The sequence below is a fragment of the Anser brachyrhynchus genome (assembly GCF_964034855.1).
Source record: "Anser brachyrhynchus genome assembly, chromosome: 31".
NCBI lineage: Eukaryota > Metazoa > Chordata > Aves > Anseriformes > Anatidae > Anser > Anser brachyrhynchus.
Genome location: NC_137724.1, coordinates 801,650 through 812,066, shown reverse-complemented (window position 1 = coordinate 812,066; position 10,417 = coordinate 801,650). Strand labels below are relative to the sequence as shown.

The 10,417-nt window shown below is 49.6% G+C and overlaps 2 protein-coding genes and 1 long non-coding RNA gene across 3 annotated transcripts in view; 2 read left to right on the top strand and 1 right to left on the bottom strand.

The window, feature by feature from the left end:
* The window catches only part of LOC308184368, a 342,195-nt gene that overhangs the window by 83,547 nt on the left and 248,231 nt on the right, over positions 1-10,417 (top strand). The window lies entirely within an intron of this gene.
* Positions 1-10,417, top strand: part of LOC308184345 (olfactory receptor 14A16-like) — a 216,742-nt gene that overhangs the window by 34,446 nt on the left and 171,879 nt on the right. The window lies entirely within an intron of this gene.
* LOC308184365 (olfactory receptor 14C36-like) lies at positions 7,714-8,618 on the bottom strand. Its single transcript, XM_080571422.1, has one exon. It carries the CDS (start codon positions 8,500-8,502, stop codon positions 7,891-7,893), a length of 612 nt encoding a protein of 203 aa, XP_080427548.1. The 5' UTR covers positions 8,503-8,618; the 3' UTR covers positions 7,714-7,890.

Sequence of the window (10,417 nt, the reverse complement as noted above, 5' to 3'; positions counted from 1 at the left end):
TCCCAGCCGCTGGGTTAGTACCCCTAATGCTAGTCATTGCCTTTCATGTACAAATAACTGGAAATCTTTTGATGAATCTGGTAGACCCAAAGCTGGTGACTTCGTTAGAGCGTCTTTAAGTTTCTTAAAAGCTTCTTTCTGTATTTTTCCCCAAATAAAATTCTGTGCCTTCTGAGCTTCGTAAAGAGGCTTAGCTATAAGTCCATAATCCGCTATCCATAGTCTGCACCACCCAGCCATTCCTAAAAAGGCTCTTAGCTCGTGGAGATTCTGAGGTTCTGGGATAGCACATATAGCTTTTATCCCATTGATGCCCAGACATCTTTGTCCCTGAGAGATCTCACACCCCAAATATGTTACAGTTGAGCAAACTATTTGTGTCTTTTCTTTTGAAACTTTATAGCCACCCATTCCTAACTGATTTAAAATCTCAACGGTTATTTGGGTGCAGAGTGACTCATTCTCTGTGGCAATCAAAATATCATCTACATATTGTAACAACAAATACTGACTTCTGGGTACCTGTATTTGTCCTTGCATTGTCCAGATTTCCAGTTCCTTGGCCAGCTGGTTCCCGAAGAGGGTCGGGCTATTCTTGAAGCCTTCCAGAAGTCTTGTCCAAGTTAATTGTGTCTTCCGTCCATTTTGCAGGTTTTCCCATTCAAAGGCAAATAATTTCCTACTATCTTTATCAAGAGGTATGCAAAAGAAGGTATCCTTTAAATCTATTACGGTAAACCATTTGTATTTCTCTCTCACAGATGTTAACAATGTGTAAGGGTTAGCTACTACCGGGTGAATGTCCTTTGTTATTTCATTTATTGCTCCAAGATCTTATATCAATCTATATTCGCCATTCAGCTTCTTTACTGGAAAAAATGGAGTATTATATTCCGATTTACATTCCTCCAAAATCTGATATTGAAAAAATTTGTCAATAATTTTCACTATTCCCTGTCTAGCTTCTATCTTGAGTGGATATTGTTTGATTCAAACAGGTCTGGCTCCATCCTTTAATTCCACCTTTACCGGTTGTGCCAGTTTTGATTTCCCTGGTATACCTGTTTCCCATACTGCATTTTCTACTTCTCTTGGAATTTTAACAAAGAGTTTATCTTTGATCATCAGGATTTGTCCTATTTTGGACTCAGGTACCTTCATTATTAATTCTCCATCCTCAAAGGTTATTGTTGCATCTAATTTAGCTAATAAATCCCATCCCAAGAGTGGAATTGGGCATTCTGGTACATACAAAAATTCATGGGTTAATTCCTTACCTCCAAAGCACATATCAAGAGGTTGTAAGAATGGCCGTTCTTCCTGCTTCCCCGTGGCTCCAATTATTGTAGTCATCTTAAACTATTTAACACTGAATATGTTGCTCCTGTATCTATCAAGAACCTCACTTCCGTGACCCCTAATTGAATCTTTACTAAAGGTTCTTTAGCTGCTTTATGTTCTGTATCTAGTCAGCTACTAAAATCTCCCAGCACCATTGCCTTAACGGCTTCCTGATTCTGAAGCGAATTTCCCGAGAATTGTTGGTCTCTCCTAAACGGACACTCATTTTTCCAATGCCCTTCCTTTCTACAATAAGCACACTGATTCAATCCTAATCTTCCTCCTGGATTTCCACTAAAGTCTCCATGACCCCTTCCTATACTAAGTCCCCATCCTCTAACAAATCCTCTTCCTCTCCCTCTGAATCCTTGGTTTCCTTTGCCTTGAATTACTGCTAAGAAGTTCTGTTGCTGCCTCCTAGTGGAGTCCTTTTATCTATTGTTATATACTTTCCAGGCTATTTCTAACAACCTATCCATATTTCTCAGATCTGCCCTTGTTCTAGTGGGGCTGATGGTGTTACTTCCAAATCTATATTTCCATCATCCTGTCTATAATACATACCATTTTCTAACACTTGATGCCCTATACAGCGCTTTTCTCCTGTACGTGCTTGCACTGCTCATCAACAGTTATTTTAGCCAACATTATCCCTCAAGTGCGTTGCCACTCAGGCTTATCCCGCAAATAGAAAACTAGCTCTACATGTGGAATCTCATCCCACTTGCCTTCTCGCTTACAGAACAACATTAATTGTAAGATAGCATTATATTGCAAGGTTCCATTTTCTGGCCAACTCTCTTGATCTTCTAATTCATACTGTGGCCACCAAACATTACAGTAATCAACTAATTTACCTTTTCGTAACTCCTGTCCAAAGCCCCCCTCCTACCAGTGTGCTAGTAAACAGCCCAAAGGGGAAGATCGCAGTATGGGAGTATTGCTACCCAAAATACCTTTAAGTTTTTCCATTATAGCTATAGCTTTTTACCAAACCAAACCAGACACGGAACCTGCAGCAAAACCAGACCACTGATGCCGAACCTGCAGTGCTTTCACAACTGTCTTACGGACGGCACCTAGGCTTACCACGGGAATTCCCTGGACCAACTGTGTGTGGCTTTCGCCACATCTGACCAGCAGGCTCCCAGACCAGATCGGTACCGATTACCAGAAAGCACCTTGTTAGCAGCAATACTGATTTTACTACTTATACACCTGTTGCCACGTTAATTTTTACCAACATTATTATTATTATTATTGTTGTTGTTGTTGTTGTTGTTTTGTCATTAGTGCTTATGCGCCTTGCATTCCTACATAAGTGTTTGCATTCCCCCTTTCCTCCCTTCCCCTCCGCCCCCTGCTATAAATGAATGAAACTGTTCTGTCCCATATGGAGACTGTATAAATGTGCATCTAGCACTGTGAGTCAGTGAAGACTCTTTCATGATATCTTCGTAATAAAACGGAATTACCCCAGTGCAACGCCTGAAGGCTGAGCTTTCCTTCCCAAACCACTGCCAAGAATAGGCCCAAAGGATTGCTCCCCACAAGGATCTGTTCCTGCTTCAGTTCAGGAGATAATGGCTCATTGTTGCATTGTGACCTGTCAGAGACCAAGTGTGGGAGTGTGGCCATGGGGGTGGACAAGCCCCATGGTTGGTGATAACATGGGACTCTTAACTATGAGGCCATCAGGAATGTAAAGAGTCTAGGGGGAACAAAGAAGGGCGATTCAGGAGACACCTTGCCGTCTCGGGTTGCTTGTTCTCCAGTCCTTAAGGCATGGAAGTTGCTGGGTGTTTGGGGTTGCTGGGCAAAGTTGTTTGGCCAATGAATAGTTAGTGGAAAAGTACTGCTGTGGGGCAAATAGTATAAGAAGGGAGCCTGTCCTCAATATGGGGATGCAACAAGGAGAATGAAGTTATGGCCTCCTTATGAGAGATGAAGTTAGGCCCTCAGTAAGAGAGAAGGAAGTTTTGTCATCAATAAAGTAGTAGCAGTTACTGATCCTAAAAGAACCCTGGTGTTCGTGTGGTCATTACGCCACAGGGCATCACACAAGCACCATGCCAGCCAGGTGCCTTCTGCTGGCCTGTGAAAGATGCTGGGAGATGTGAGCCTAAAAGCCCATCTGGCAGCCAGGAGGTGAGGGCTGACCTGGCAGACACTTCAGAAAGAGGGGACCTCCCAGTGCCTTGCCCAGCCATGCTCCTGCTGCTGGTCTCTCAGCTCCAGAGGCAGAAGTGACCTCGCAGCCCCCATCAAAGCCAATTGCTTCTTACTGGAATCATAGTTTCTCAAACATAGTCGACGCCCTATAAGAACATCCCAAACTGGCACCCTCCTTGACGCTCAGCACCTAATGCAAAAAAAAAACAAGGTCGTTGTCATCCTCTAAGGCCATGTACCTAATGATGGCCTTTCAGCTTCTATGATGGACAGGAGACGCCTATATGCAAGCTCTGTTAGGTACTAGCGCAGGACTGACTTTGAAATAAAGATTTACAGTAGCTTAATGTCAGTGGCTCCTCAGTTCCTTATGACATCTAAAATGACATCCTCGTACACCAGCCATGTGCCTGAAGGGGGCCTATTAGGCCCTCAGGCAGAAGTGCCTTGACAGCCACCTGCACAGTCATGGGCCTCCTGCTGCCTCCTGAGATCCTGAGGCACAGCTGACCTCAGCAGAGCATCTCCACCCATCTCCTCCTTGAGTCCTGTGACCTGACCAGATCCATGTCACCCCACCTGCCTCCTCCAAGACCAAGTGATTGCTGCAGGACATTTCAATCTCTGCCCAGAATCATGCAGCCAAACTGCTTCAGTTTTGTGATAATAAGCAGGAATTAGGGATTTGAGGATTAGGAGTTCAGGTTAGGGTTTAGGGATTAGTTCTTTCAGTCCAGGTTCAGGGATTGGGCAGAGGCTAAGTGGGAGGCTTTGGTGTTCTGCTTTGAGTACACAGTCAGTGTCTAGGGTATGGGCTAGAGTTTTGGTTAGGGTTTTATTATGTGCTTTTATTACGGAAGGAGGGGTGGTGTTAAAGGCTAGCAATATAATGCTAGGGAATAAGGGCTAGGAATTAGTGTGACCAATATGTTAAGACTAATGCTAACAGGTAATGTGTCTGGGATTTGACTTCAAGGTAAGATTTGAATTTGGGGATTAGATCAATGGATTTCTTCCAGGGTGAGGGATAGCATTTAGGGTAACACCAGGTTTAAAGGTTCCTGGTTAGAAATATTACCAGTGGTCTAACATGAATGTTTTCCCAGTGAGTGTTGCAGCAGCAGCCTTACCTGAATCCCTCTTAACTCTCCAAAATCTTTCCTTTCTGTTAGCCAAACCCCTCTTCTCTCCCCCAGATTTCTCACCATTATTCTCCCAGCTTCCCCCTGGCCTCCCGTTAACATGTCACCCTGTTGGGGGCAGCTTCCTGATGGCCTTTATGACCTCAGAGGCTCTGCCTCCCTGCTGTTGACCAGCCAGGGGCTGGGACAGAAGTGACCTCACAGCCAGCATCCACAGGGCTACAAGGAGCTGATGTGCTCAGGAGGCCTCTTCCCAGTGCCCCCAGGAGCAGTGGGTGCAGGGGATGCCCTGCACAATCCCTCAGGTACTCTGCCTGCCAAGCATCTCATGCTTCAGAAGGCCTTCCACAAGTCCAGACTCAGGTTTTTCCATGTAGCCTTTAGTAACTCCAGGGCATCCTGAAGGAAATGGCGACTTCCGTGTGGAAAATTGAATCAAGAACTGAATACATGTTGTAGGAGAATGTTGAGAGCTCTGCAGAGAAGAAATTAGTGTGAAAGTCATGTTGATTAGCATTGGTCATATCCATATCCAGTAAAAATGACCCAGCCCAGACTTCTCTGTGGTTCCCCCCAGCCTCTCCCAGGAGGCCAGCACAGCCCATGTCCTCCTCCCCAGCTCTCCACACCTCCCTGTGCTCTTCCCAGCCCAGCCCAGCCCAGCCCAGCCCAGCAGAGCAGCCCAGGCTGGGCTGGACCCAAAGCATCAAATGGAGAAGTGGAGGGCAGTGGCAGTGTCCCTGCCCTGCCATCTACAGGAGATTCCCCACTCCCAGGCAGCCTGCAGCCCTCCAGGACAGTCCCGCTCCCCAGCACTGCACAGCACAGCACCACACTGCTGGCCCTGGGGCTCCTCAGGCAACACCACTGCACACACACAACGCCCTGCTCTGCTCCCAGCACACCCCATGTCCCACACAGACTTGCCCCAGCCCACCACGTCTGGGTTGCCCTGAGCAGCCATTCCTGAAGACCCTGCCCATGCTGCCCACAGCTGGTGGTGCTGCTCTGCGGAGCAAGGGGCTGTGGTGCACGGGGCCATGGGGCACTCTGCAGGGTCGTGCTGGTCAGGCTGGGAAGGCAGAGCCAGCTGGTGGGGGGCGCTGCCACTGACTGCCTCCCACACAAGTGGTTCTTTGGCCATGGAGGGTGCGCACAGATAGCCGGCCTTCTTCAGAGTCAGAGGCTCATGCAATAACCCAAGCTGGAAGGGACCCACAAGGGTCATCATGTCCAACTGATTTCCAATATCAAAAGATATTTTGGGGTTATTCACTCAATCCAGTCTATGAAATTTCACCAGAGGTACTAATCAATACAGTCATCAACAACTTGGATGAGGGATTAGAACGTTCTGTCAGCAAGTTTGGTGATGACACAAAACTTGGAGGAGCGGCTGGCATGCCAGAAGGTTGTGCTGCCATCCAGAGAGACCTAGACAGGCTGGAGAGTTGGGCAGGGGAAACTTAATGAAATATAATGAGGGCAAGTGTACAGCCCTGCATCTGGGCAAGAAAAACCCTGGACACCAGTGGCTTGTGGTTAGTAGGTCAAGAGAGGTTCCCCCCCCCCCCCTCCATCTGCCCTGGTGAGACCACATCTGGAATATTCTGTCTAGTTCTGGGCCCCTCAGTTCAAGGACAGGGAACTGCTCAAGAAAGTCCAGCTCAGAGCCACAAGGATGGTTAAGGGAGTGGAGCATCTCCCTTATGAAAAGAGGCTGAGTGAGCGGGGTCTCTTTAGCTTGGAGAAGAGGAGACTGAGGGGTCACCTTATTAATGTTTATAAATATGTAAAGAGTGAGTGTCAGGAAGATGGAGCGAAGCTCTTCTCAGTGACATCTAATGATAGGATAAGGAGCAATGGGTGCACGCTGGAACATAGGAGGTTCCGCTTAAATATGAGACGAAACTTTTTTACGGTAAGGGTGACAGAGCACCGGAACAGGCTGCCCAGGGGGGTTGTGGAGTCTCCTTCTCTGAAGACATTTAAAACCCACCAGGACATATTCCTGTGTGACCTGATCAAGGTGTTCCTGCTTCAGCAGGGGGATTGGGCTAGATGATCTTTCAAGGTCCCTTCCATCTCCTAACAGTCCTGTGGTTCTGCAATTCTGTGAACTTATTCAGCGGACAGCTTTCCCTATGCTTGCTGTGTTCCTGGAGTTACAGAGCTCTAATTTACATGTTCCCACCCAGATTTAGCACTTTATTGCTGGGTGGCTCCACCTTGGACACGCTCGTACTGTGTGGGCTCCATGCACTGCTGACTCCCAGGAGCACACGGTCCTTCCCAGTTCCCGTGGCTCTCCTGGCAGCTCCTGCTTCACTCCAGGAAGACACCTGTCTGCCATCAGCCCTCTTGCATGCTGTGGGCACAGGCAGGTGAATTCACCATCTCCATGGATGCTGGCACCAACAGGCAGGAGTGCAATCAGCCCTCCCTACCTAAAAGATGATTCTGGGGTTCTGATCTCACGCCCTGGAATCCACAGAGAAACAAGCAAAACAAGGAGCCTCCTTCAGGTCCATTCCTTCGCAATATCCATGAGAGAAACTCTGGGAGAAAAGCTGAGCCTTCAGGCAATGCCCTGAGCAGCTCCACTTTATGCTGGAGATGCTGGTACAGAGCAAGCTGTGTTAGAAAAGTGCCCCTGGCCTGTCCCTGCCCTGACACTGCTGTTGTGTCAGGACTATTTTTCCCTCCACCTCTGTGCACAGCCAAGTGACCCTGCAGCTCCACAACATCCTGTGGAAGGATCCCAGGACAGCAAGTCACTGAAGGTTCCTTTCTTTAATTTAAATATACAGAGAGCTTGAATAATCACACATATATATACACCAAACATATAAAGAAGTATCAAATGAGCCAGTAATGAGTTACATTATGTGTTTTATGCAAAAGACAGGCATTTTATTGCTTCTGAAAAACATCCAGTCATCACTTTCCACACTGAATTCTTCAGCTGCTGGTTCCTCATGCTGTAGATGATAGGGTTCAGTGCGGGAGGCACTATCGAGTACAGAACTGCCAGCAAAAGATTCGGGGAGAAGGAAGACATGGATGGAGGTTTTAGGTAGGCAAATGTGCCGGTGCTAATGAACAGGGAGGCCACGGCCAGATGAGGGAGGCGTGTGGAAAAGGTTTTGTGCCGTCCCTGCTGGGAGGGGATCCTCAGCACTGCCCTGAAGATCTGCACATAGGACAGCACAAGGAAAATAAAACACACAAAAAATTAACAGGCACTAATCACAAGAAGCCCAACTTCTCTGAGGTAGGCATCTGAGCAGGAGAGCTTGAGGATCTGTGGAATTTCACAGAAGAACTGGTCCAGGGCATTGCCTTGGCAGAGGGGGAGGGAAAAGGTTTTGGAAGTGTGAAGGAGGGCATTGAGAAAGCCACTGCTCCAGACAGCTGCTGCCATGTTGACACAAGTTCTGCTGTCCATTATTGTCCCATAGTGCAGGGGTTTGCAGATGGCAACGTAGCGGTCATAAGCCATGATGGTGAGAAGAGAAAACTCTGCTGCGACAAAGACAACAAAGAAAAACACCTGGGTAGCACAGCCCGCATAGGAAATGGTAGTGATGTCCCAGAGGGAATTGGCCATGGCTTTGGGGACAGTGGTGGTAATAGTGTCCAGGTCGAGGAGGGCGAGGTTGAGGAGGAAGAAGTACATGGGGGTGTGGAGGCGGTGGTCGCAGGCTACGGCTGTGAGGATGAGGCCGTTGCCCAGGAGGGCAGCCAGGTAGATGGCCAGGAAGAGCCCGAAGTGCAGGAGCTGCAGCTCGCGTGTGTCTGCAAATGGCAGGAGGAGGAACTCGTTGGGGAAGGTGCTGTTGGACATTGGCTGCCTCTCGGCATGGTTGCCTGTCCATAGAGGAAAACACACAGACAGTCAGGACTGGGTCTCTGAGCAGAATCCACTCCATTTCTCACTGACTCATTGCATACTCACTTCCATTCTCCCCTGATCAGGATGGCATACTTCCAGCTCCTCAGCTAGCACTCTGCCCTGTGATGGGTCAGTGCACTCTAAGGAAGAAAATTCCCTGCCTAGGGGCTCCTTCACAGGATGTTGAGTGCCAAAATCTGCTCCTCAGCTGAACCCCATCTTGCTGCCCCAGAGAGCTGACATACCCAAGAGCCGCGGTGTAAGAGAAAGAGGAACACAGAGGGGTGGAGGGAAAAGGACAAGCAGTATGACTGAGAGAGGGGAGGGACAGATGAGCAAGCAGAAAGGGGTCACCCTGCCCAGCCGTGCCTGCTGCTTGCCAGGCAGCACCATGGAGAGCAGTGGCTCTCAGCCCTTTGCTAGGCAGTGGGACAGGGCACATAACTGGAGAGGCAGACCTTCCTTCTTCTGGGGTTCTGGCTACCCAGGAGGCAGCTCCTGCCTGGGTCCCTGCAAGCTAGGAGGGCAGAGGCTGTGCTGGGTGGGAGAGGAGACCTGAGTGGGGTTGCTCAGGGAGTTGCACCTCTGCAGCAGGGTTTCCTTTTGCATTTCCCTTTCTCCCTGCCCATTTCTGCTGCCTGCATCTGCTCCTGCAAGGAAGTGCTTCTCTGTCCCCACGTCTGTGCCCTGCCAGTGCTTCCAGATCCCATCCCATCTGCTGTGTGCTCAGCTCTGCCCTGCACCCTCTCAGTGTGTGCAGGTGCTGAAGAGCAGGTCACACAAGCCCTGATGAAACTGGGAAGGTGATGCTGCTGCCTTCTGAAGGCTTGCGGGTGCTGAAGGCCCTTTCTGAGGTTCCTCATAAAATGAGAGGTGACAGAAACTCAAAATCTTCTCTACTCTGTACAGCTCTGTTTCCATTCCCATCCTGATAAACCGAAGAGAGGTGAAAGTGCAGTTTTAGGAAAGCCCAGACCACAGCAGGCAGCCTTAGCCTTGACCTTCCTTCTCAAGAGTCCCCTCTGACATGGTCTGGGAGTGCTGTGGAGCTGTGAGCAGCCTACCCCATGTAGCAGCCCCCTGCCAGCAGCAGGACCCTGCCCTGCTGGAAGGGCTCCTTCCACCCACAGCTTCTCCCCGCAGTGCCCTGGGCAGCTCCCCGGGCAGGCTGAGTGTTGAGCCTGGCAGGCGGCATAGGCCCTGCCCCGGCACACAGCCCCTGGGTCACAGCAGGGACCCTGCTCTGCACCACAGCCCTGGGCACCCCTACCTGCACCCCGGCTGCACAGACTGCGGCGAGCCACATGAGAAAGAACCCTCACGTCCTGTAACTCTGACAGCTTTGGCAGATAAAACTGGTCTGCTCTGGAACTTGTATTCTCCTCTTATTCAAAAAAAACTCTGAGAGTTCTCCTGAAAGCTCCAATAGGCTATGGGATTTGCCAGCAAATCTGGGGATGGCACCAGGAACAACAGCTGCACTGCCCTGCAGCCAGAGACTTACCCTGTTCAGGGCTGGGAAGATTTCTCCAACACTGAGCTCTCAGCAGCCCCCCTCCACACTGCCTTTAACATCTCCCTCCCTTCTCCCAGCCGCCCTTGTCCCCTGCAGGCAGTGCCCCCAGCCCTGCTGCGCTGTGCAGAGGAGCTGCTCCTGGGCAGAGCTGTCTCTCTGCAGCGCTGCCCGCTTGCCAGGAGCTCCCCTTGGGCCCAGGAGCCCAGCCCAGCTCAGCAGCACAGCTTCAGCTCAACACCTCTCTGTCTCTCCCCTCTCCTGTGTCCCTTGAGATGGCCCTGGTCCTCCAGGGGAATCAACTTTGAAACACACCGAAGTAATCACTGATGTTCCTTCCCTCAACTGCTGAAG

Coding starts and splice junctions, on each gene's coding strand:
- LOC308184365 (XM_080571422.1), bottom strand. CDS start 8,502: ATGTCCAACAGCACCTTCCCCAACGAGTTCCTCCTCCTGCCATTTGCA.